Source organism: Parasteatoda tepidariorum, chromosome 2 (assembly GCF_982258835.1).
Source record: "Parasteatoda tepidariorum strain Cologne lab strain chromosome 2, Ptep-v5.0, whole genome shotgun sequence".
Taxonomy (NCBI): domain Eukaryota; kingdom Metazoa; phylum Arthropoda; class Arachnida; order Araneae; family Theridiidae; genus Parasteatoda; species Parasteatoda tepidariorum.
The window spans coordinates 64,513,641-64,541,336 of record NC_141756.1 but is presented as its reverse complement, the minus strand read 5'-3'; the positions used below and the strand labels follow the sequence as shown (position 1 = coordinate 64,541,336).

The following is a 27,696-nucleotide window of genomic DNA, read 5'->3' as shown; positions in this document are numbered from 1 at the left end:
GCACACTCGTATTTACTGTTTATTTTAATGTCACAACTAAGTTTTATTGAATTTACACTTCAGAAATTTAATCTATTATTGATTGACAAACATAACTTTAAAACTCATGGTGATGTGTGCTCAAGTTAGTTTAAACATCCAACAAACCAGAGTTGTTAGGTTTTTGACATGTGACATGACTTCTTCATCCATTATATCACAAAAATTCTCGTTCATAACTAGTTATAAATTAGTGCTACTTACATGTATCACATACCAACTTTCCTGAGCCTTTAAAAAAATGAATTTTTCGAACTTCTAACTCTGATAATTCCCCATGGTCTTATATTTATGCAATACCCAGATTTTAAAAAATCATTTGCTGTGTGAAACTAAATTTATTTGTTTTTGATTTATGTGACAAAATGCTAATTTCAGTTGCTTCACTATTTTAAAATTAGTCATTTTAAGTAGTATACCATAAAAATATGTGAGCCAGATCGAAGTAAATTATTGGAGAACCAACTAAAATGTAATCATTCAATGCTACAATCTACCAAACAGATTTTAGAAAAACAGAAGACTTAATAATGAAATTAAAACCAATCTTTAATCGACCACAGCATATTTCAACAAAATACAGACTGTTTCACTGACACTTATTTTTTCATTTGAGAAGAAGCAATCCATTTTTATATTAATTAGCTTACAGAACTAACAGTTAAATTTTATTGATGTTTTTGTCTCAGTATTCAAACAAAGCATATCGTTTAACTGTGCTACCGTAAAGTGCTCGACTTCGCACGCAGGTCGTTGGGCTACCGAAGCGGGGGTGCCATCCCCTCTGCAGAGGATCAAAATTGTGATGGCATGTCTTCGGATCATCCTCAGGGATGTTTCCCAGACCGTCGCCAATAGCCCATTGTGCAGCTCTAGTGCGACGTAAATCAACAACAACAACATCAAACAAAGCATAAAAATTGAAAAATACAATCGTAACTAATAAAGAACAAATTAAGTTTGAATAATTGGCTTTTTGTTACTTAAAAAATAAATAAGAATAAATAATATTGTTTAATGTGAGTTAGCGAAAAACACAAGTTTAGGCTGTTCCAATAAGACATTTCAGATTCCAGGGTTACACATTACAAATAACAATGAATGTCAGATATGTTCATTAAATAGTTGTAGTTTTTCATTGAATGCATATTCGTATTTCCCAATAAAATAAAATGGCTCTATATGAAGACTTGTTCCTATCCAATACCATAACATTATAATTTTTAACGGGACTTAATTAACTGATATAAATAGCAAAGATTAAGTAATTTTTTTTCTTAAATTGGTGCAATAACTATACTGAAAAGGAAAATAAAGCTATTTATTTAATAACTATACTTGCAGCTAATTAAACTTTTTAATACATGATGTAATGTTAACCCACTGTGACTATTAATACCTAGTATTAAAATTGCTAAATAAGGAAACATATTGATAAGTATAGTAATTGATAGAAAAAAAACATGAAAATCTAAATAAATTGTTACAAAAAGCTTTAACAAAAATTTGAGAAAATAGTCTAACTCATTTAATATTGACAAGTTTTTTTTTCCAGACATTTTTATTGCAATCATTCATCAGTCTTTTTTTTTGGGGGGGGGGGTGTAAGCTGAATTTTTCTTTCCTTTCGTTCATTCTTTTATTTGGAGATAACAAAATTGCATCACAATTTGATACCTCAGTTTTAAATATTCGATAAATAATTTTATGAATTTAAATGTTTTTCAAAACTTTTCCTCATTCAAGAGTCCTTCAAGGAGAGCCAATTAAAGTCTGTTTATGAACACTTCACAAAATAATTTATCATTACATTATAAGAAAAGAAATCAAAATAATTAATAGTGGGAAAACGCTCTAAGAATCCAAAAGGAATTGAAAAATGAATAAATACGACAACCGAAGCTGACGTCTTCAGAGGGTACCAGCTGTGTAAGCTGTAAGTTCAAAACCTTTTCTATCGAGAGAGCATGCCAAATTGCTCTCTCTGTACCAGTTTTGCTTTTCCTGGACTTGGGCAAAACCTTTGGGGTACTCTCTCAATAGAAAAGGTTTTGCTTTTATGGCTTCCAGAGCTGGTACCAAATGTCAGCTTTGGTTGTCATATTTATTCATTTTTCCTTTAATCATTATTTCAACACTTACTTCGTTTGGTGTCCTTTTTCCAACAAGAACAGAACCCTAGCAGAAAGAACCAGATTCTATAGATCCAGAAAATTATGAATAGGTAGGGCTTCGGTAGGTAGGGAATTACGAATAGGCTTCTTAAATTTAAAAAAATAGGACCCTTCACAAAAAGTCTGGACCCTGTTTTCATGAAAAGAATTTTAACAAAAAGACATGAATGAACTCTGCTACAAATATCACGTGGAAGAAAGCTTACCTAATTCACCCCCCCCCCCTTCACATAACATGTTACCTAAAACTTGAACGGAGCTGCAACTGTAATTGTCATTACGTATCTAAAAATATTGTCATCTTACAGTTAAAATCTTTGGTTGTAAATTATATTTTAAGTCATTTTTGTTGTTGCCAGGAAAAAAGTTTTCCAAAGTACTGAATTATATCAAATTCTATAATTTAATTTTTCATAATGGACGTGTATTATCATACTAACCCCGATAGAAAAATTCAAGGTGGTTAAAGAAAAAACGGAAAAATTCATGGAAGTTAACCAGGGTGCGTAGCTAAATTATTCAAGAAAAATAAGCACTTTTCAAGCACTCATAAAATATTTTTAAGCACCTTAAAAAATATAATTAGGCAGGGTTGGATAGTTTTCAACAATTGACGGTTTTATCTTGTTTTAACCGTTATGTCAAAAAAAAAAAAAAAAACCTTATGACATTGTTAAAAATCATGAAATTTTTAATCATGTAAAACGAATGGCGTTTTCATACGCTACGGACTGACAATAAGTCGAAATAGATTGGGATTGAATTAATTGTGAAAACATTGAATAGAATAATGTGAACTGTCTTATTGGATAATTCGAAGCAAAAATCGACATAAAATTAAGCACTTTTTAAAAACACTCAAAGAAAGCACTTTTAAAAAACGAAAACAAACACCTTTAAGCACTTTTTAAAAATGCTACGCACCCTATTAACACAAATATACACTAAAAGACATATTATAAATGTAATAAGAGCTGGAAATAGATGTTTCTTTCAATTTTCTGCAATTTTTATTTTATTCAAATGAACAGAATTTCTGCACAAAATGTTGTACATTGTTCAATTATTCTCATTAGTGTTTTATCGTTCATCAAATATTAGTTTGCCAGCCTTTCTCCACAAAGGTCCTAACACAATGCAGAGAGTTATCTGTTTTACTTCTTAATTCAGTTAATTTTCGGGATAAGGTAATAATAACTTAACTAAACGAACTTTTTCTTCCTTCTGTTTTATTATTGCAGTTTAAAGAAGAAAGGAATCCTCCACATAGCATATAATCCAAAGTATATAAAAATCCACATTACTTGTTTGGACTATTTTCTTGTCATTAATCTACTCTTAAACATTTTATCAGTTACATTTATCTATTTTGAAGCTTCAGGTGAACTAATTACTGTTAAAATATAAGTGGGGGAAAAACCTCACGTTTTAAACAATTTTTGTGCAACTGAAACATTTCAAAAGATTTGTAAAAATCATTAAATAATGCGGAATTCGCCCTGCGACAAACTTGCTGCTCTGATCATGAACATTTATGAATTTATTAATTGCAGCGTATGTTTGGCTTGTACATTTAGCTAAATTTTTAAACAATCACTAATACAGCAACAAAAAAAAAAAGATACTATCTGCTAAAATGGTCAACTTTACCACCCTTCTCTGCAAATAAAAACTCACTTCAATTTAACCATGAACACAGCCAGTTATTACATAATAATAAATTTAATTTAAAAAATAATTTATGCCAGTGAAAATGTAGTAAAACACAATTTAAACAGTATGAAATCCTGCTGATTATCTGTATCTGTTAAAATAAAGATAAAAATAAATCATAGGCAACATTTAACTGTAAAACTTTATTTTCTGAACTGATAATTGTGATTTACAGGAGAGTTCCCACAAAATTCAGCCAACAAATATTTGTAATACTCATTTATAAAAACCTGATTTCTGCGTAAGGAAACACAAGGCTCCCTATAAATATACAATATTTATCTTAACAGTTGTTAAAGAATTTATTGCATGGGATTGTTATATATATATATGTTCTGCTCTACATAAATAGTTATGAAAACACATAACAGGCAATAAAAGGGAGGAAGAAATAGAAACCACATTAAATTCAGGAAAACAGCACACATTTTGAGGATGAAGGATAAGTTTAATACATGCTATAAATTCATTTTCAGTTTAATATATTTACAGATAAATATCGATGTTCTGCTTGCAAAGCTGTAGACCTAAACATTATTACTGCATTAACATGAATTGCAAAAATGTATAAAAGGCTAACGTTGTATACATGGTGGGATGGTAATAGTTTTTTTATTTCTATATGTTCCGAGGAGAAATTACAAGAGGCACATTTAAATAACTATACACTTTTTTTTACTTGTTTATTTCAAGTAACGGCAGATCTAAAAGGTAACATTTTGTTTCTCTATTGGAGATTTTTGTTTGAATGAGACAAAAAGTTACATAAACCCTTCGCATAATTTTTTTTTTGCCATTTCATCACGTTAAATTTCATCAATGCTCATCAGTTTCACAGATATCGGGGATTAGTTATAAAGCAGGACATTCTTTCATAAATACGCATAAATTTTCTTTGAGTATTTATTCCCATGTCAGTTGTACTTTCATATGCTATATAGAATGTAGATGAAGGTCGATGCATAGTAAAATCCACATTTTGTGCAATAAATAATAAACTAAAAAGAAGTTATTGTGCACAGCCATAAACATTAAAGGGTGAAAGTTGCTTTAAGTAGGTATTAAATACATAATAGGTTAACTTAATTAAATAAGTAGGCTGGGTATTCAAATATATTTAAAACCAAAATTTTGCCTTTCAAATAATATTGGCAGGTTTTAGGTATTCTTTTTTAAGCTTTTCAAAAGTAAAAATTTTAATCGCAAATTGGCATTGGTAAGAACTTGCTCTCAAAATAAATGCAATTTTTCAAAAACTATAAAATTAAAAAAAATCACATTCTGCTCAAAAATTTAATGCTAGAAAAAAAAATTATAAACTGATAAAAATCTTTGGTACTTTTTTTTCTTAAAGAAAATGCATTCAAAACAAAGATATGTTCAATTTATACGCTTCAAAAAAATTTTGGCTAAAATAATAATATTAAAGACAAACAAAATTTCCAAGCCATTCCTATTAACTTTAATGGAATGTTAGATCCCAATTACTATAAGTAAAATGCTCATTAGATAAAAACTATTTAAGTTTAGTTGTACTTCATAATTGATCTTATTTTCATCCAAACCAATTTCTGTAACAGAAAAATAAATAACAGAAATAATATCTATACAAAGAAAATGCTGAATGTGGTGAGAAAGAAAAGCAAATGAAACATGTAAAATAAAATAAAATACTATTTTATAAATATTAATGGTAAAGAAAAAGAGAAATAAATAAAAACATTCAGTCTACAAGACTCCAGTTCAAATTATTAATAAAATGCTCAAACTCTACAGTTCCATTAGAACAGGATGCAAATTTCTGTGTTCTCTATGGTTGGCAATAAATCTCACAAAAAGATGTTTTAAGTGAGCGTTAATTTAGGGGGGGGAAATGTTAAAACTTCTTACAACATTTAATGTTTGTCATGATGAAATTTGATGTAATGCTTTCAGTTTGTTTTTTTTCCTAATTGCTATCACAGATCGCCTAAATAGGGGAATATATCATTAGGGCAATATATACAGCCCAGATTGCAAGCATCCAATGCAGTTCAGTGAAGGGATTTCGGCCTTCATTGAATTTCCTAGAGAAGAACTTCATGGTTTCATCAAGGATGATGACAGGAAATGAGATTTTGAGTACCACCAGCCATTCTGTGACGGACAACGGGCAGACAGAAAATACAGCCTAAGCAAAGAAATTTGACATTAAAATTATTACAGATATTATCACATTATATGTAACAAATCTAATACAGTTAATGGGGAAATTTTTTTATTGATTCAATTATGCATTTTCTTTTAATTTTAACAAAGTTACTTTTGTCGACTTGCATATCATTGATGTAAATCAACACAAAGCTATTTTAACTTTTAATACTTTAATCTATGACACACAAAAAAATCATAATAAAACTTAATTGTAATTATAAATGAAGTTTTACTTTTTAATTCTCTAAACTCTTATAATTATTTTGCATCAACAATACAAATCAACAGAAATCTAAATTTTTAAAATATATCAATTTTATCACTTTAATCCAGAATATAAACTTATAGTATTGATAGTAACAAAATAATCTTATTTATATGCCTAACCAATAATTTAAATCAATTAGGGTGGAGTGGGATAGTTCTGGAGGAATTATGCTCGTTTTAAAACAGGATGATGCATCAAATTTAGATTAAAAATCAAAGTAACTAAATAGATAAAATTTTAATCACATCAAATATGGAAGATGCACAACCTTAACCGAGTTATAGAAGGATAAATAAAACTTCAACAACTATAAATTAAAATTACACAAAAATTGCGATAAAAATAACTTTGAACACTTATTTTTCTCCCAAACGTCAACTAGGCAATATAAAATGAAGAAAAGACTTACTGAGAGTATATCAACATAGAGAATGATGAAATGCAAAGTCATAGATAAAGTGATAGCAGAAATCAACCACAAATTTGTCCAAGGTGGCATCAAAACTAAAGATTGGTTTTCTGATAAGCTAGAGGGGAGAAACATATTTAACATAAAGATGAACAAGTAATAAAATAATGTATTATCTTAATTTTTAATAAAAATAGATAAAGAGATTTTAATAAATTAATTCTTCTGTAAGTTTAAACAGAGGTATGAATAATCATAAACATAAAAAGATGTCTGTTTTAATTTCAGATGATATTTCTTGAAAATTATCTCATGCTCTTAGTCAAATGAAAGTTTCGATGCATTTCGTAACACATGTTCCTTTTCCAATTAAAGCAATTAGTTTAAATGAAAAAAAACTATTACAAATAGATTGCTTCAAAGTATCAAAACAAAAATATTTAAATTTATATAAATATCACTTCCCGAAAAAAAAATCCTTAAGATTTTCAGGTTTTTCATAACAAAATTTAAAGATATAAATTTTAGTCGTTTTAATCAAAATTTCAAAATATATATGGAAAAAATAAAAAAATTAAACCTTAAAAAAAAAAAAAAAAAAAAGTAAAACATTTTTCCCTAACGTAAAAATTATGGTCTTATACAAGACTTCTTTAACCATTTCTATGTAATAAATACCTATCTTATTGATTCTGTTAGAAGGGCATAATAGATACAGTTACACACAGTAACATGCAATATACGGAAATTGCATTCCTATGTGAGCAGCAATTCAGTTTTCCTGGGCAATTATGCATTAATTTCAGTTTTCAGTACTTTAAAGAACATGCCTACCATAAATATAGCTATTATATTAACCTACCATTAATACAGCTTTTTATATTGCTTCAAAAAACAGGCATGAAACAGTAGTTTTGAGGAGAAAAAAAAAACTGAACTAAGTGTGGTTACATAATTTGGATGCAGTTTACCAAAATATTAATAAAGAAATATTTATAAGTAATCAAACTACAATAAAAAATATGAAATTGTTTTATTAACATATTCAGCGATTTCATTTTTAGTTATATGTCTTTTAATTTTTTTAAAATGTTATTACTTACTGAACTCTCAATTGGAATAATTTCTTATTAGGAATCAATTTGATAAATTTAATATCGTTAAAAAATTTAATTAGATTTGTCATTTAATAATTGAATCACAATATTTTTATTTGTGTTTTACTAATTTTACCAATAAACCAACTAAAAATTATGAAATAAATTTGTGAACAACCCCTCACTACACTATTTTAAAAACTGTTAACATTTAATTGTAAAAGGAATTAAAATCAATTTAAATAAACTACAGACACCAAGAACTCAGTATTTTAAAAGAACTAAACCCCATCCTACAAATTTTTTTTTCATCTATAAAGATAATACATATGAATGTGATTCCAACCCAATAAGGCAGCTTAATTCACAAAGTTTTTTTCTTTGTACAAAATTATTCAAGAGTTCTAAAATTCTGGAACAATAAATAGGGCAGGAAATTAAAGATTGTTAATTAAAACTTTTGATTAAAATCAGACGGAAAAAAAAAAAAAAAAAAAAACAGAACTCTGTCAAAAAATGGCACATTTGAAAATATGAAAAAAAAAAAAAAAAAAAAAAAAACAGCTCTGCATCAATTTTTTTAATAGCAGGATACATAATTATAAGTAAAATTACATAAACTATCTAGTGATAAATAATAATTTAGATTTAGTTAAAAGATTACAATATATTCTAATTTATCTCTCTAGTAATTTTAGCAGAACTTTAAAGTAAACTTTGCACATTGGAAAAATAGTTACCTATTTAAAGCATTGAGCATTTCAATTGTCACAAGCACAGAAAGTGCCATAGTCATGGAGTGAGGATCTGAGAAAATATTACAGTCCACTCCGACAAAATTATCCGGGTCCTGGTTACAACCGAGATGATGAGTAAGTTGATAGTAACTCAAATGTGGCCCATCTGGGGCAGCCATAAACCACCAACATGCAGCACCTACAGTTGCAGCTCCCACATAACCTATTTTAATAATAGAGCACAATTAGTATTTCTATTTAAATTAATGAAGTTTTCACAAGTTTAGTTTAAATATAATATCTGGAATGATTACTATTAAGACTTACCTCCAATGGCCATGTACCTAAAGAAAAGCCAACCAGATATTAAGGATTCATCTGCTTTGCGTGGTGGTCTTTCCATAATGTCCAGATCAGGAGGATTGAAGCCTAATGCAGTAGCTGGCAAACCATCAGTAACCAGATTCACCCACAGCAACTGAACAGGAATTAGAGCTTCAGGAAGTCCAAGAGCAGCAGTTAAGAAAATACTATAAATAAAAAAAAATTAATTGATCAGGATTGTATGCAAGGCACAACACGGTACTTAAATAAAAAAATATGATGTATGTAATTAAAGCATTAAAAATTAAACCAAATTCGATGCCAAACAGATTTGGTGCCGTATTCTAATAAACAAAACGGCACCAAATCTGGCAATTAAGATTAAAGACAAAAGAGGGCACAGCCAAATTTTAGTTAAGATCTTAGGTTCAGGCACGAGTACTTAAAATTATTAGCATCTCTGGCAGTATATTATATATGTTGCTAATCTTATTTTGACTTATGGCAGTAAGATAGAAATTCAGAACATTAAAACAATTTTTGGCTATATTCCTTTACACTTCAGTAGTGAAGAGGTTAAATTTTAGGCTATTCTCTCTCCCCCCTCCTCCAATTTTTGTTTTGTTTAGAAATTATGTTATTTGATGTATTTAAAAATATTTTGTTGTACTTATTTTTAAACCATTTAATGCACACTTATTCCAAATTAACCTGTATCAAAGATGACCTAGTCCAGCCCTGTCTAAACAGTCTACAGCCGAAAGTGAGCGGACCTGTTAACGGATTTTATTTTTTTTATAATTTAGAAATTAAAACTTTATTTTATGAAATGCATAATTTTTTTATTTTACTATACAGATACTCTAAATGGTACTTTAAAGGTCTCTTCTATAAGGATGCTGATATGCGCAGTGTCTCGCCTCAGAGGCTAACTTTAAAAAAACAAAACAATAAAATTTTATCGACGTATGCCGCTTTTATCAGAAAATATGGTATACAGAATTAATATTCCTTAGTTATTCTTTAAAGTATGAAAAGATAAATAAATTAATCCAGTTTAGTACCATTTATTCACCAAGGTTATCTATCTAAAGTATCAATAGTAAGATCAATATTCTTAATTAAAACTATAATATACATTTTATATATAACAGAATCATTACCTCACTACTTCTCCGATGTTTGAGGATATCAAATAACGAATAAATTGCTTCATGTTGTTATAAATAGCTCGACCTTCTTCCACAGCTGCCACAATAGTAGAGAAATTATCATCAGCCAATACCATTTCCGATGCAGATTTTGCAACAGCTGTTCCAGATCCCATGGCTATACCGATTTCTGCTTTTTTTAGGGCAGGAGCATCATTAACACCATCACCAGTCTAAAAAAAATATGCCGATTATTCGTACAACTTATAGATATCTCTGAGGGACATTTCTAAGCAACAAATACACAAAATTTAAAAAGAAATATCAAATTTTCAGAATCAATTATATCATAAGCGAGATTTACAAAGCATTACAATTAAATGAAAAAAAAATCAAAAACTAATACAAGCAGCAAAATTTCTACCCACAGGATTTGGAATTAAAACCATTGTCAAACATAGAACAAATGGTCCTATTATAAATTTTATGAAAACCTTTAACAGTTATAACATATCTATAGTACTGTTTGTCTTCTTTTACCCTAGATTAAGTAAATAGTGATGAATGGTTTGTAACTAAAAATAGTAATAGCTTCTCTTACTATTCACAAACACAAAATATAAATGAAATGGCTTTGCAACCAGTTCTTTTTCGTATAACTTTCAGCCCAGCTCTGTTTCAGCTGTTTAAAGATTGAATGCTTCAAATTTTTGCATTCAATTCAAAAATACCCAGGACTCTTCCTTGTAGAGCAAAAGGGTTAGCATTAATCTTGCTAATTGTTTATTTAAATCTAGGCTAGCTGTCTAAGTTACCGTTTAAGGATGGTTTCAGGGCCGTGAGCCTCCCAGTGCCTCATGAAGCAGTTCTACTGGTAATAGAAAGGGAACATACCAAATATAATTATTGTGCTTTAATGAAAGTTTTGATAATCAATGCATAGCTAGCCCATCTACATTTCGCAGAAGTCATTCCGCATTGTTACCAGCTAGCTTGTAGTTTCGTTAATTGAGACGTAATGGATTTCTCTTCTCTTCTATCAATGAGAGAAGGAATTCAGCTTCTTCTGCAAGCAAGAGCGTTCCCCGTTATCAAGCAACTTCCTGTTTGCCGGTGCAAAAGCAAACTTTGAAAAGAAAAAAAAAACTAGTGGATTAGCAGTGAAAACAATTACTCGCCCATTCGATTAATGTTATTAATTTTTGTTTATTATGGCAGAACGAAAACAAAACAAGCAAGACTTTAAGGAGATTTATTCTCTCGAATTTCTTTTTAGTTCAAGATCAAATTCAAATGCACATTGCAATGTAGGTAAAAATGACTTTAGCATCGCACATGGTGGTAAGGTGTAAAATCGATAAAACACCAGATCAGAAAAGCGATAAAACTAAGAATTTTTTGTTTCAACAAAGATAGTTTCCTTTTTCAAATGAGTATAAATGAGACAAATGCTGAATGTCTCTTCACAGCATTTTTTGTAGAGCATAATTTACCGATTAGTGTAGCTGGAAAACTTTAAGATGTTTCCCCATTCTAAAATTGTAAAGAATTATAGTTGTGGCAGAACTTAAGTTCTGCTATGGTAAATGCGATGGCCAATGAACTGCAGAAATTACTTCAAAAATGCTGCATTTTCAATTGCAATTGACAGGACAAATGACTGACCCGAAACTTCATCCATTAGTGGTGACTTTTTTTGAAGAATCAATTGAAAAAATTCAAAGTTGTATTTTAACATTCTCTATTATTAAAGATTGCTGTACTGGGGTTAATATTGTAAACAGTGTATTGAACAAGTCGAACAATCTAGAAATTCCCTCAGAAAAATGAAAATAACGTTACACTTTCTAAGAAATGTTTATTGCCAGAATTCTATTAATAATTGTTTTTTGATCAATTTACTGATCTTAACAGTTTAGCTATCTCGTGGAATAATCAGGATCATACTGAAGTATTTAAGTAATATTGTGTTTTGTACCGTAATTCCTTTAAAAATTATATCAAATACAAATAAAGCAGTATATTAATTGGTTAAATACTAAAAAAAAAATGATGGAAATTATAATACAGTCAATTCGCTATAACTCGAAGTACGATAACTCGAATATTACTATAACTCGATTTTTTTTTATGAGGGCCCGACCCTTTTATCTTCAATTTCATGTTAATTATTCTCGATTACTCGAATTTTACTCCCTTTAACTCGATTTTTTTTTTTTTTGGATCTTTTAAAGCAAGAAAAAAAAACCTAGGAACTGATATCTTACCCCTTCCTTTTCAACACACACACAATGTCTTTCGCACTCTTCATGGAGAAGCTAAAGCTGTCCATCTTGAAGTATGTGAACAGTAGTTAAATGAACGTTACCAAATTTACTTCAAGGATACAGTGAAAATGATGTTTTCAATATTGATGAAATGGGTTTATTTTTTAAATGTCTTCCAAATAAGATTATGAAGTTTAAGGATGAAAACTGCTCAGGGGGTAAAATGAGCAAGAAACATTTGACTGTCCTAGTTGAAGGAAATGCGTCTGGGACAAAGAAATTGCCCTTACTTGTTATCGGAAAATACCGAAATCCCCGATGTTTCAAGAATGTAAAAACGGTCTACTAGTCTAACAAAAAGTTTTGAATGACATCAGTTTTATTTGACGACTATGTAAGAAAATTGGATCGGAAATTCTTCGCTGAAAAAAGAAAAGTAATACTCTTTATGTATAAATGCACAGCGCATAGTGATCTACCTAATTTGAAAGCAGTAAACTTGCAGTTTCTCCTACCAAACACAACAGCAAAGTTGCAACCGATGGACCAGGGTATCATAAAGTGCTTAAACAGTCTTATCGTAAATGTCGTGTCAGAAAAATGATCTTAAATATTGTAAGCATTTAGAACAGGGTTCCCACTCTTTTATCAAATCAAAAATTAAGCACTTTTAAGGACTTTTATCAAAAAAATTAAGGACTTTTTTTGCAGAAATTAAGGACCTTAAAAACGATTATTTATCATCAAATAAAACATCATAGATTAATAATAATAGATAAAAAAAATGGAATAGCTTTTCTTCAACTCAGTCACCCTTTAAAAAAAAAAACTAAATAAAGAAATGTTTAATACAAATAATCTGTATTTAATTAAAATTAAATTGCATTTAATCACCTCACATAAGCTTTTAAGAATATAAAGAAAAACTCAAAGAGTTCAGATTAAACATTAAAATTTTCTATTTTAAAAATAGCAAGAAATTGTGTAAACAGATAGAAATATATAAATTATGACGGTTAATTCATTAAATTAATAAAAATATTATTTTGAGTGACTAATACTAAGCCAAGACAAAAAGAAACTAACAAATATAAGTTTATTGAGGTTAAGACAATTATTTTAAACTAAGTAAAACCTAATTATAATAAGCTCAAGATTTATTAAAATCACAAAATATAAAAAATTTAATGATCAAAATCAGAATATATTTAGTACCTAACAATCAGGAAAAAAGAAATAAATAAACTACAAGGAAAACTTATTAATTAAAATTAAGAAATGATAGTTAAAATAAACAGAAATGATAGTTAAACAGAACTGAGAAACAGAAATGATAGTTAAAATAAGTGCTAACATAAATATTGAAACACAGGTCAAGGCAGAATGTAATGATCAATTGAAATAAAAATGAAAAAATTCCATATCTAAAAATTGAAAATGAAATGAAATAATTAATTAAGTACAAAATTTATTGTGAATGAAGGGGAAATAACAACAAAACATAGTGGAATCAGAAACATCATTTATAAAAAAAGATAAAAAATCTTTATAAAATAGTCCGCGTTTAGTTATAAAAAATTTTATGCTTACACTGATAAGCAATACTGTACCTCTGAGGAATTTGAATTTATTCAATTAAAAAGCATTGTGTCTTGTATAGATATTAAAGGAACTAAAATAATCGATGATAAAAAAAATTTGTTCGGAATAAAGTATTGTCTGAAATTATGAAACAATAGTTTTTCAAATAAATCAAAGGTAATGAAAATTGGATGCAAATATGAATTATATATATATATATTACTTATTATAAAATAGGGAATAATGAATAGTGATTTAGTCGAATAGTCAAATATCTGGCCAAATAAAACGGCCACCTACCCAGTGATCAAACAACATTTAAAAAAAAAAAATCCTCAAGAATTTTTATTGTTTATGTAAAAATAGGCCTGGGCATTGTAAGAAATTTTATATCATGATAGATCGTCAGTTAGACATCGCGATGTATCGCAATTTAACATATGTTTAAAATTTATCAATCAGATCTTTAAATCAATCAATAATAAATTTATAACAAAAGAAAATGTTAATTCTAAAAAAAAATTGATTCTATAACATCAATAGCATTGCTTAATTTTTTTCAATTGAAATAAAGATGGATTGACTTAAGACTGTCTTAAGGATTGACTTGTTTTAAAGTAAAAACAAACACAAGCTTTATTTTAATTTTTTTTAAATTAAAAACTTAGATTTTTTAAAAATAATAATAAAACTGTTATAAAATATTTTACATACATTACAAATTAAAAAAAAAAGAAAATGCTCACTTAAATAAAATATTTTTTAAATTATTTGTTGAAAAATAAATGTGCTTTTGAAACATTGTTAGGCTTTTGTTAATTACTTATTTAAAATAATAAAGTTGTATTGACTAATGGTCAAATGGTTTTAATGTAAGTTTTTTTATTTATTTATTATTAGTTTCCTTTCTGAAAATGAAATAGGATAAAGATTTAAATGTTTAAAAATAATACTCACTATCTGACAAATTATTAAACGAACATGTATTGAAGGGATTTTTAAAAATATATATTCTATATTTAAGAGCACTATTATTAAATTACTGAAAAGCGTTAAAACATTGCTTAACTTTTTACTTAATTTAAAAAAATTTAGTCATTTTAAATAACAACCAAATTAAAAAAAAAAAGAAAGAACGCAAACTCTGTTTCAATTTCCTCAAAAATAAAAGCAAATGAATTAAACGTAGGCTTTGTTCTAATTTTTTAAAACTAAAAGCAACGGAAGATTTATTGGTTTAAAAACGAATCAAATTACAGTGGAACCTGTAAAGGTGACCACCTGGGTAAAGTGAACGCCTGAGTAAGGTGACCATTTTCTACTAGTTTTATTTCAAGAGTCCTTTTTAAAGAGTCTTCGTAAAGTGACCACCTCTATATAGTGACCATTTGACTTGGTCCCGAGGGTGGTCAATTTAGGCAGGTTCCACTGTATTATATTTAAAAAACTAAACTCAATGGCGCGACAGCCCATAGAGGGTCAAGGCATACTGTGTCCATCTCAGTTTTCTTAACCTTGGGCTCTGGGGTGCAACGTAAATTAAATAAATTTTTAAAAAAATTTACTTTCTATGATAAAATATAAATTACTTAAATACAAAATATATAAAATATTAAACTGTATCACTTTTTAAAAAAATCAATAAAGAATCTTTTTTTTTTTTAATTCACGATTTCGTTTCAGTAATATATTAAGTTCAGAACGAAAATTTAAGATAACAGCGATTGAGCAACGATCGCCAAGTAACAGTGGGTCTGCTGAAAATAATTGACAACGTTAAATCCAAACAGAAAAAAAAGTGACGAAATAATGCGCAATGATCGCTAAGTAGCAAAAGTCTCACAGAAAAAAATTTATTTGAAATGTTATATCAAGTCGAAATAAAACGCACAGCGAACGCATGATAAGTCCCGCTGAAAATAATCTTCAAGAAACGTAAAATCCCAAGGTCCAAAATGGCGCATAAGGAAACTATGCATCGCGTACTATATTTCAACGCTGATCCTCACTCTTCGTTATTCAATATCACGAAACGAACACCATCTTCATAGCTAAAAATGTAATCAACATCTTTGCAGCTAGACGAAATCAAAATAGTCTTCGTCAGAGTGGTGATAGCGTTAGCATAGGCAAGAATCCTAGCACGTTAAACCGCGAGCGTCTTAAATCAGATTCCTGATGCATCGCCTAAAATAAAAAAAGTAATTATATCGGCCTGCCGATATGTGCATTACGTCGATAATTCGCGATACATCAATTAGGCAAGAAAAACCGCGAGCGTCTTAGATCAGATTCCTGATGCATTGCCTAAAATAAAAGTAATTATATCGGCCTGCCGATATGTGCATTAAGTCGATAAATCGCGATACATCGATTTAAAAATGTCTAAGAGTAGCGCTCTTTAAAATTGCCGCATCATAACAAAAACAAGAGCTTTTTTTAAAAAAATAAAAAAATGGGAAAGCCAAACGATATAAAAACAAAAAAATCTTTCTCGATTTTTATAAGAAAAATTTAACGTTGAAAAATACACTTTAAGTGTTTCCCATCGCCGGATTTTTAGAAAAATGACGAAAAAGAAGCTCTTTAAAATATGCTATCAAAATAAATAAAAAAAAACACAATTAATCAAAAAAGCAAAAGAGAAACAGAAAATTTTCCTAAATTCTTAAGACAAAACTTGCAACGTAGAAATTCAATTTCCTATTTTACCGGTTACCTATTTATCTGTATAACTTTAAAAGAAAAAGTGGAGATAAAATATATCAGAAACGCTGTTAAATTGCTGCGCTATGAAATAAAAAAAACCCAACAAAAGTGAAAACAGAAAGCAAACATTTCACTCTTTTTTTAAAAAAAAGTGTCGATGAGAAAACGACGAAAATGACTTTCCTGATTAAAATTATACTTCGCCGAATATTCGTAATATCCCTAATATTAAAAAAATGGAGTCACTTATAAATGCAATTTCAGAAGAAAATCTGATACAATGAAAAAAAACCCACTTTGCCTTGCGACGATCGCTAGATGCTGATCCATTCCTTATATTTTTCATCAAGTGTCCATAAATTATTAAAAACACACTTTCCTGGCATTTCTAACAATTTCACATTTGAATGAAGTATCAAAGCTACCATGTGTGCTTTCAGAAGAATCAAAAAAGTACCTCTAAGTACTGTCTAAAAATAAGTCAAGACCTCTACCCACCTACAGTATCACGCTCCCCTCTCCCCACACTAAATTTTTTTCTTTCAGAGTGATCCAGAAAGAAATATTTTAATGAAAAAATTAATAAAAGAAAAAAAAAAACAATAAGGACGTGTTTTTTTCAACTTGCTTGTAACCCCTACCCTCACACACATTCAAATCAAAATATTCTACACTCAATGCAGGGTCTCATTCTAGGCAAAAGACGTACTTTTTAATTGTGGATATTTTCCTAAGATAAAAAAATTGTTCCAACCAACTAGTGATACTAGAAATTAAGGACTTTTAAGGACCGTGAATCAAAATTAAGTACTTTTAAGTAAATTAAGTAATTTTCAAAATAAAAACTAAGCAGTTTTTAAGGACTTTTAAGGACCGTGGGAACCCTGTAGAAGGTTTGTAATTGATAAGCATTAATTAAATAATCCGACAATATTTTGAAAATCCAAAACTAATGGTAAGTCGAACTTCCGATATGTCGAAGTTTATGGTCAGTCCTATCAGATTCGAGTTATCGTGAATTCACTGTATTTGTATTTAACTTTGTGACACCGTATAAGATTTGCACAAATCAGATTAGAATAATTAGTTGTGTTTGTATCCTATCACATCACTAAATTAATGATGAAAAAAAAATAGTATTGTTACAAACTAATAGTTTTTTGCAGAGCATTATTCACTAGGCTATTGCTTTTTTGAAAGTAGCACGTAATACTACTAACTACAGAAAAAGTAGTCACTATCTAATGATAATAAATAAAAATAAAAACTACAGCACATATCTAATGATGAAAGATGAAAAATTAAATATGTTAGGTGTAAAATAGGTCTTAGGTTACTATAATACACTAACAAAACCTACCATAGCTGAAATTTCACCATCTCCTTGAAGAAATTCAATGATTTTGCTCTTATGTGCTGGTTCAACTCTGGAGAAAAGCTTTGCTCTCCTGCAAGCCAATTTCTGCTCAGATGGAGCTAGTTCATCAAATTCCCTTCCAGAAAAGGATAATCCTAAAAACATGGAAGAAATTTAGAAAATGTTACATTGAAATAAAAAAAAAATTCGCAGTTATTATAGCTGAGTTGCAAAGCAATTTCAACTATTAATAAGCAATTTAATAACATAAAATAAATTTTAAAAGACAGTCAACAATAAAAAAAAGGATGAAAAATACTGAAGTACATAAGATTAAAGTAAAAACACTCACATGCACACATCTGTTCTAATGTATTAATAACAAATAAAGTAGATTAATCTATTTCTATACAATTCAAAGACCTTACTTGAAAAGAATTTTATTAGATTATAAGATCAAAAAAGGAATCTTACAGAATAAAAAGGTCATAGACATATTCAACTATGCTTTCTTATAAGACTAAATTTTACACATTTTATATTAATATGCAACAGTCAAAAACAAACTTCAACAGGTCTGAAGATTGTTCTTTCCTACAAGGAAACGGTTATAGCTCACTTCTGTAGCATGAAATATTCCATCATATTTGCATTTGTCAAATGGAGTGGGGGGAAAAAAACTCGTACACGAGAATAAAAATTCATAATGGACACGGCAAAAAGGAAATTCGGAAATAAAATTGTAATTTAAATTTTTAGTAGTTACTTTGTGAAAAAAAAGTTTGATTTTTTTGCAATTTATTGAAAATTAGTTTTTGTTAATACTTTAGTGAAATTAGTTTCCTTAGTAGCTTCTTTAAAAAGTAGTTTTGTTGACAATGGCAGCACTGAAATAAATTCAATCCAGACCATATTGATTCATAAATAAGAAACTATCATCTTTGCACTCTTCTCTGCCTATGAAGCTTAAATACCGTGGCATACACTCAAGGCCAACACTATGGTATCTCTTTTCGCTTCTTGCATATTTTCCTTCCACTGCCGAAGTTAGGCGGTAACTCTAATACGCTGATCATATTTTAGTGAAAAATTAAAATTAGCGCTAAGAAGGAGAGAAGCAAAATGGATAAAAAATTGGGCATAAATAGCACACTGCAGCAGGATGCTGCAGAATGCCAAATATGGTTCAGACTTCCAATCCCTGTACTTATTCAATCTATATTTGAAATTTCAAGAATTAACATGCTGAAGTGTCAAAAAAAAATAAAAAGATAAGAATAAACTTGAGGGATTGAACAATAAAAACATATTTCAGAGCTTATAAAAGCACATTTTTATAATATAAGTGTTACAACAAAGAAATGAAATTTGAAAAATAAAATAAAAATTATTTTACCTGTCTTTTTTAAACTTTCCTCTGATAGCATAAAATTAAAAATAGATTATGTTATTAACTGAAACATAACATAATATAATTTTATCACATATTTAAAGTTAAGTACAGCTTAACCCAGGAATACTTATCTCATTTGTTTCGCTTTCCAGTAGATGCTACTAAAGGAGAACAAAACAACTCACAACATAATTCCTGGGTTGAATTAATGAAGAAAAAAAATATACTAAAACATACCAGATGTATCTTCATCCTCATCAAACACACCAATTCTTCTACAAATAGCTTCTGCAGTAGCCTGTAACATTAATTCAATTATTGTATTTATTACTTCAATATCAATTATAAAATAATTTTAAAAAAAATTTGTCCTTAGTCTCACATTGAAGTATGATTAACAATTAAAAAAAGCAATTTAATTTAATATTTGCATCATCTACTTCAACGTAAATTACAAAAGAATTCCGTTCTTACTATCAAATTGAATAGTTGTCACTTAAGAAATGTAGTAGTTTAAGAACTTTTGAAAGTTTGAGAAAAATCAGTTGTAAATAAGTATTAGAAAACTTTTTACAAGGCATAATTAATGTACTAACTGTATAGGTTCTTAACCCTAAAATAAAAATCCTACTTATAAATGAACTACTATAATTGAAATCTACTAGTAAATGAACAAAATTATTAAACTAAATTATGTAATCTTTACATTCACTGTTTTTTTCCCACACGTCAATAGCTCAAATTTCACTAAACACACGGATTCAAACTCCCTAAATATTATTTTTCTCTATAAACATGGTAGGCTCTAAAGATCTCAGATCTCCGTTTTGTTTATAATACAGCTCGATAGCAGCACACACTGAGACCTCTCACTCTTTCTCTATACTCCAGTTGCAAAAAACATACTAAAAGGGCGTTGGTAGTAGCTCAAAACACTCACATTCAAGTATTGAACGAAAATAACAATATAAAATTTTGCTATTGTGAGTTTGAACATAGAAATTTTTTACAAAATGGTTTTAAAATAAAAAGACAGTTAAAAATATGGTTTAAATTTTTTTTTTTTTTTTTTTTTGATTTGGAAATGAGACCTGAAAAAACAAACAAAAAAAACATACCTTGTTGTCACCAGTAATTACGATAACTCGAATACCAGCAGCTTTGCAACGCAAAATGGCATCTTTCACCTCTTTCCTAGGTGGATCTAACATGCCAACAACTCCAACAAACGTCATTCCAGTCTATAAAAAGATATTGATCATCCCATTATAATATTGGAAACAAAAATGCATTTCTTTATTAAATTATAAATGCTGTATTTCAACACTATGTTAGTTTGAAACTTAATTTAAATGAAGAAAAGTGTCGAATGGTTTCAATGGAAGAGACAAAAGAATAGTTTTTTTTTTTCCAAAGGAAAAGTATTCAAGAAAAATTATATATGTAACAGTATTTTATCTTTTACTTTAGAAAAATCAATGTGTTAAGGTTCCGCACATTAATCTAGTTATGTTGATGCGTCATCTACTCTAATGTAAAAAAAAAATTTATGTTTACAATTTCTTTGTACCACAGCACTCTGCTTTGTTTTTCTTTATCGTTTCTCTCCTAAGGATGAAACATATAATTTGAGTTTAAATCTGATAAGCAATTAAAGTCTGAAAATGCTTGTCATACATTTAAAATTTATATCATGAAGTATTTTTTAAATTTAGCTTGGTTCCATTTCAATATATATTCGATTATTTTCAGGAATTTAGAAATATGATATAATTTGTAAATGTTTCTGTCTTTTGTAATATAATTTATCAAAAACTCTATTTTCATAATACGACAAGATTAGTTACATGCTTTTAAGGAATGATATAATTCTGTGTCAGGCATAAAATTCAAAATTTTATTTTAAAATTTTGAAGGCAAAATATTGGTTAGAAAGTCAAATGTTCCTTTTTTGAAACGTTGGCAATACAAGGAATCTATTTTTAGATTTCACGAGATTGAGTTATAATGTGTGCATTTCATTCAATTGGCAGGCATTATGACATATATTCAAGATAAATAATGATGATAGAATATAAGAAAGGAGATGAATGTGCCTATGCTCATCTTTTTTTTTTTTTTTTTTTTGAAAATCAAGATCAGGAAATAAAATGAATTTGCAGATGGCTGATAAGAGCAGACAGGTGATTGCTGGAAGAAATAATTTAAAAAAAATTTTCTTAACTTGCAGCTTTTTTTTTATTGTCAATACTTCATTTTTTTTCTTTTTGTACATAAATAAAAGCCTTTTTTTATGCACAAAAGCAACTTTTATAAAATTTAAAGAGGAAAAAGAATTTTATCTAATAAATTCTTTTCTTATTAACACATAAAAAAATATATACATAACGAAAAATATTACATATTCATACTTTTTTTGGTCTTTGTGAGTACTCATAGCATCACAGGAAAAAAATTTTTTTAATCCTGTTTTAAAAAAATAGTGAAATCCACAGCAAATTGAACTAGAAAAAATTTGATTCTGATTCGATCTAACTAATTCAAATTCAATTATTCGAACAGTAATTTCGCATTATAGAACAAATAATATACAAGGTTCATAATAACTTACCTCATAAGAAATAAATTTGGTAGAATCTGATAAATCCATATCAGAGGGTTTTATTGGAGTGTCTATTGTTGCAAGAGATAGGCAACGCAGAGTATCTTTGCCAGTACCATATTGTTTAGTGATATCCAATATTTTGTTTTTAATCTGAGGCGTCAGTGGAACTTTTGTACTACCTACTCGAACATGAGAACAACGATCTAATATACATTCAGGTGCTCCCTAAAAATATTCCAAAACTAAGTTTTAGCACGACATAAGGAAAAGATATATATATCTACAATCATAGTAAGATTTAGAACCATTCATCATGGGTTATTTTTCAAATCTAGTATCATGCATAAAAGAAAATTTTATTTAAGTAAATACAGAGATGTCCAAAAAATATGACATGGAAACATTTAAATATATTGATAAATATAATTTAATCAAAAAAGCTAAAAATATGGGTCAAATATTTCCACAATAACTAATTACACAAAAGTTAACACAATCCGATGGAGGTAAAACTAACATTGGTTTAGTTTTAAACTATGAATTTTTGATATATATCTCTATCCAGGGGTCTGTCTAGGTTTTTCTGAAAGGTACCTATTTTGTGAAAATTTTGACATAACTTGTGAAAAATTAAAAATTATATTAAAAAATCAATACAAAAACATGGTAAAAATATAGATTTATCGTTTCTTAAGGGATACAAAAATAAAATTTTAAGAAAAAGTATTTTGTGAATCTACCGTTTTTCCTAAAGTTGAATTTATGAAACTACAGTTTTACCTAAAATTGAATTTGTGCAGGTACCGTTAAACGGTAGTAAATTCGGCCTGGACAGACCTCTGTATCCCATTATTACATTTCAGGTAAATTACATTTTGGGTATTAAGATTGCAAAACTACTTAACTAAATTCAGTAAATCCAAACCATGGGAGATCAACTTTTCTTATATCGGCATAACAGCCCCTTATGGCCCAGAGTCTTCCTCCATTAGATAAAGTTTTGGTGTAATCAAATAAAATGTGTCAATTATTTTTGGATCTGATACGCATTTCTCATACTTTTGGACTACTCTGTACATATAGTACAGACTTATAGTTATAGTGCAAAAATATTTTTAAAATTATGCAGATATGTGTGCATTAAGTAAAATTGCAAGTCAAAATATAGTCAACAAAATTAGAAAAAAATAAATTCTTAAATTATTAAAATGAAAAACAGTAAAAGTGCTATTACTTAAAATTTTACTATTAAAAAACAATATTAAATGATACCTTAGAATTGTTTATTATAGTGCTGATTACAAGTTATTAAAATTAACTGATTTCAGTACAGCAGCTAAAATTTTTGCAAACTTAGGCATAAATTGAAAATTTTGCCAACATTTTACGAATATTTATAATTTTTTACCAATCGGGACAATAGAATAAAATAATCAAATTCAAGAATGGTATTTTTCTGATAATCATTCTTAATGCTTATAGCAAGGTTATTTTAAAATTGTAAATTAGCTTATTTTATTCATTTTTAGCTAATGCATACACAAAAAACAAATTCAAATGCCCCTTCTCTTCTGTGAACTTAACTGTCTGAACTGAAAAAATAATTTTAAGAATTATGATATAGATAAAATGAGGGAAATATTTATTTCATTCTCAATATTAACTATTTTTAAAATAAACTAGTAGTTTTCCTTTAATGAGTATATTCACAGCTAACAATGAACTTTTTAAAGTAGAGGTTCTGACGAAAAGAAAAGGTAGTGCTTTTATCTCATTTTGGAGAACAAATTAGAAAACTAAACGTGCAAACTCCTTGTACGTATTATCATACAAACAATGACAAAAGTTGATAATAAAAGTGCTCCTTACTTTTGCAAACATTTTAGGTCCAGCTCCTAGGCGTGTTGATTTCAAAGGAGTGCAGTATGTGCTCATTGATTTGCGATCTCTTGAAAATTCCAAAGTGAATTCTTTTTTCCACATCGTATTGATACCTTGATTCACGCAAACAGCTGCATCACGCCTGCTTAAACCAGTTTTTTGATAATTGAAAGGATTCATTTTTTCTGCTAACACAACCAAGGCAGTTTCAGTAGCCTCTCCCACCTTTTCAAATTGTTGTTTATACTGCAATAAAGAGGAAAAAAAAGTTAGATGAAAATACAACAATACCTAATTATGAAGGTGCAATAAAAACTTTGAAAAAGATAGAAAACTTTCTCCTTATTAGAATAAAACATGCATACATAAATTGCAAAGAGTTTTAGTGTAATTACCTCATTATAATCTATGCTAGAATCATTACACATCACACAAATCGTTGCCAGTTCAATCAATGCTTCAAAGTCTGAAGGACGCACTTTTTGCTCCCGTAAAAATCTGAAAATATAAATATTATAAAACTTTATTAAATCAAATCAAATGAGCTTGCAGTCCATTTTTAAAATTCCAAAATAGTTCAGAAAAAATAAGCAATTAAATCATAACCTCCTAATATTGATCTGAAGTGTTTTGAGTAATATTGTTCAAATTATATAATTCAAAATTGCTTAGTTTAAAATTGAAAACAAAATTCAAATTTTTTTTTCAAGTACCATTTAATTAAATAATATTAACATAATATTTGTCATAGAATCATTTTTAGATACACCAATTATAATTATGTTTATAAATCCGCAATTAAGAAACTAAATATAACTCTAAACTCAAAAATATAACAAAATAAAATTTAAAACACGATAATAAAACTTATTTTGAACATTATAATTTTAAATTTGATACGAAACAAAAAGAAATACTTACACATCTCCAATAGGTTCATATGTTGAGCCAGTAATTTCAAATTCATGAAACCGAGCATCACTGTCAATTTTGTCAACAATTAGCATCTAAAATAGAAACAAATAAGCTTCACACCTTAAAGTTTTTGGCACATACATCAAAATAATTTTTAAGAATGATACAGTGTTTGAATTTTCAAAATAAAAAGAGAAAAAATAAAATTTGCTCTAATAACAGATTCTTAAGGATGGCTTGCAAACATATTAAAAAATCTAGAAATTTTTACCAGTCTTCCATTCAAGAAACTGAAACAATGTTAGCATAGTTTGTAGATGTACAAACTCAATTACTTAGATCCACAATTGGAAAAAATGCTCCTTGTTTTTAATATGAAATAAAAACTCACTAAGGAAATCTGGGGCCATGAAGAAAATTTTTTCAAATGACCCACAGAACAGGAAATTTTTATAAAACAAACTTCTCCATTGCTAGGTAACTGAGAAAAATTAAATAAAATTGATTTTATCCAGCAAAACCAAATTTCTTGCTATGGTCGCTAAATAATCAATGTCTAATTTTTTTCTTTCTTCCTTAACACCTTAATAGTCCCTTTTAATTTTATAAGGTTGATAGTTAAAGATATTTATTTTATATTTCTAAAGTTTTACACACTATATACTTTTAAACATGTTTCCCTTCTTAGAAATTTTCCTTCTTTTACTTGATGATTAGATTTTGGTTTAAAGTAGGCACAGCAAAATTCAATCTTCATAATTTTCAAAAGGTACAATAATTAAAATATTTTCTAACTTTGAAAATGTAAAATTTATGAGTGTAATTTGGTATTAACATAGAAAAACAATTCCAAAGAAAATATTTAACATAATTTTATTTGGTAAAAATTACTTTTACACTTATTGATCAGATCAACAGATTTTTCCTAATTATCAATTTATTGATAAATCAAGTTAATTTTCAAAGCCTAAAATATGAATTTATGAATAATGTAAACAATGAAAAATCCACTTTCATTTCATTTGTGATAAGTGATTTATGGATTGATTAAGAGTATTTCAAATAGTATCAAAATATATTTACATTACGCTAGATTAATAGAAATATAAACAAAATAAAAAATTACTTGCCATAGTAGAGACTTACTTTATTAACTGACATCTGGTTAGTTGTTAATGTACCGGTTTTATCAGAACATATGACAGAAGTACAACCCAATGTCTCTACAGATGGTAAAGATCTTACAATTGCATTCTTTTTAGCCATCCTTCGAGTACCTAGTATAATAGAATTTTTTTTACAAATATGAACTAAAATTTAAAATCTTAATTACTACTCTAGTTATCAGAAATTACAAAACTCATTTTGGTCAGAAGGCAGGGCCTACCTGGGGCTGCCATGTCTGTGAAGAAAAATTTTTGAGCAATTTAACAATCCGGGGTCTGTCCACACATTTTGTGAAAGGTCAGTTTTTGTAAAATTGCGAAAAAATTACTCGTGATTTGTGAATATAAAATAAACGTTAAGCCACAATCTTTCAAATAGGGTCCTGCTTTTGTGAATTTGTGCAAATAGGGTCCTGTTATTGCAAAAAACACTTTCAAGGATTTTTAAATTGTAAAGACATACAAGATTATGCTCAACACTGTAAAATTATAATAAAAAAAAAATTACATTTTAAAAAATAAACAGCGAATGCTGCTACTAAATTAGAGATGAAGCATACAAATATTTGGTATTTAGTCTATTCTGCTGAACGCAGAGTATTCATTTCGGACAAATAAAGGAAGAAAGGCCGGGATAGCCTGGTCGGTAGGGCGCTGGGCCCATATCCAAGAGGTCGTGGGTTCGATCCTCGCCGGCCGAAGACTCCCCGTGTAGTAAATGGTGACTGATGCATAAATCTGTCGAGTCTCAAAGTCCTCCATGTTCCCACAACAAATCAATACCTCTGGGGGTACTGATCCAGGAGTTTCCTTGTCTTCTGGATTGGTTCAAAATTACAAGGCTACGGAGTTGAACGTAAGTAGTCGTAAACGCATGAAATTGGGTCGGCTGTTCAACGACGGTTATAAAATAAAATAAAATAAAGGAAGAAGCGTCTGCCGAAGACAAAACTTCTGTCCCCCCCTTCCTGAGAAGGGATCATTCGATTAACAAAACAATAATGAAGAAACAAATCTGTGAAGGGTCCGATTAAAAGATAAATTGTTTTGTGAATGGTCCCTTTTTAAGTTAAAATATTTTGTGAATTTTATAAAAATATATTTTGTGAAGGGTCCGTTAACGGACTCAAATTCCTTCTAAACAGACTCCTGGCAATAGTTCGCAAATCTCTATGGCACTTAGTACCAGTACATAAACTGCTTCTGAACAAAATATTTGTAGATATCTCTTTATGACATATCCTACAGGTCCATCTTCAAGAAGAATACCCTTCAAAGAAACACCCGCCATTAGGTGATTAGTTCATAAAATTCACTCCTTGCGAAAATAGCCAATATGACTGATTGCATTTGTTTTTAGGTTCTAAACATTCCTTGTAGGATAGAGGTGCACAACCAGCAGTCCTCAAAAGGTCAATGTGTGGCCCCACCTTGTAACCAAAATTCAATTTTTAAAAAAATTTACACGAATGCTAAAGATTCTTTCAAACTAATTTCAATAAATTTGGAAAAATTATTCACTAATTAAGAATTAATGTACACTAAAAAGCATAAAATAAATTTTTGGTAACTAAAATTTAAAACCTGGTGTTTATATATATGTGTGTGTGCCCGCCCAAAACTGCAGAAGTTCTTTAATTCAAAAATATTATAGATATATAATTTGTACACTTGTTCAACTTCGTCCCTTAATTTTTAAACAATTGTCTTTTAAAAT

General features: G+C 28.6%; 1 protein-coding gene across 4 annotated transcripts in view; it reads right to left on the bottom strand.

The window, feature by feature from the left end:
* Positions 1-4,054: 4,054 nt before the first annotated feature.
* Positions 4,055-27,696, bottom strand: part of LOC107443147 (calcium-transporting ATPase sarcoplasmic/endoplasmic reticulum type) — a 76,231-nt gene continuing 52,589 nt past the window's right edge. For 3 of the 4 annotated variants that reach the window (XM_071177629.2, XM_071177628.2, XM_071177630.2), the window contains exons 12-25: positions 25,960-26,090; positions 24,820-24,905; positions 24,294-24,396; positions 23,887-24,144; positions 22,024-22,242; positions 20,531-20,653; positions 19,650-19,710; positions 19,416-19,436; positions 18,023-18,174; positions 10,118-10,338; positions 8,958-9,160; positions 8,634-8,853; positions 6,797-6,914; positions 4,055-6,096 (exon numbers count right to left, since the gene is read on the bottom strand). In XM_071177629.2, coding sequence (XP_071033730.1) covers positions 5,896-6,096; positions 6,797-6,914; positions 8,634-8,853; positions 8,958-9,160; positions 10,118-10,338; positions 18,023-18,174; positions 19,416-19,436; positions 19,650-19,710; positions 20,531-20,653; positions 22,024-22,242; positions 23,887-24,144; positions 24,294-24,396; positions 24,820-24,905; positions 25,960-26,090 — 2,117 coding nt within the window. In that variant the 3' untranslated portion in view covers positions 4,055-5,895. The remainder of the gene's footprint in view (positions 6,097-6,796; positions 6,915-8,633; positions 8,854-8,957; positions 9,161-10,117; positions 10,339-18,022; positions 18,175-19,415; positions 19,437-19,649; positions 19,711-20,530; positions 20,654-22,023; positions 22,243-23,886; positions 24,145-24,293; positions 24,397-24,819; positions 24,906-25,959; positions 26,091-27,696) is intronic. The other variant, XM_043048409.3, reaches the window with a different exon arrangement.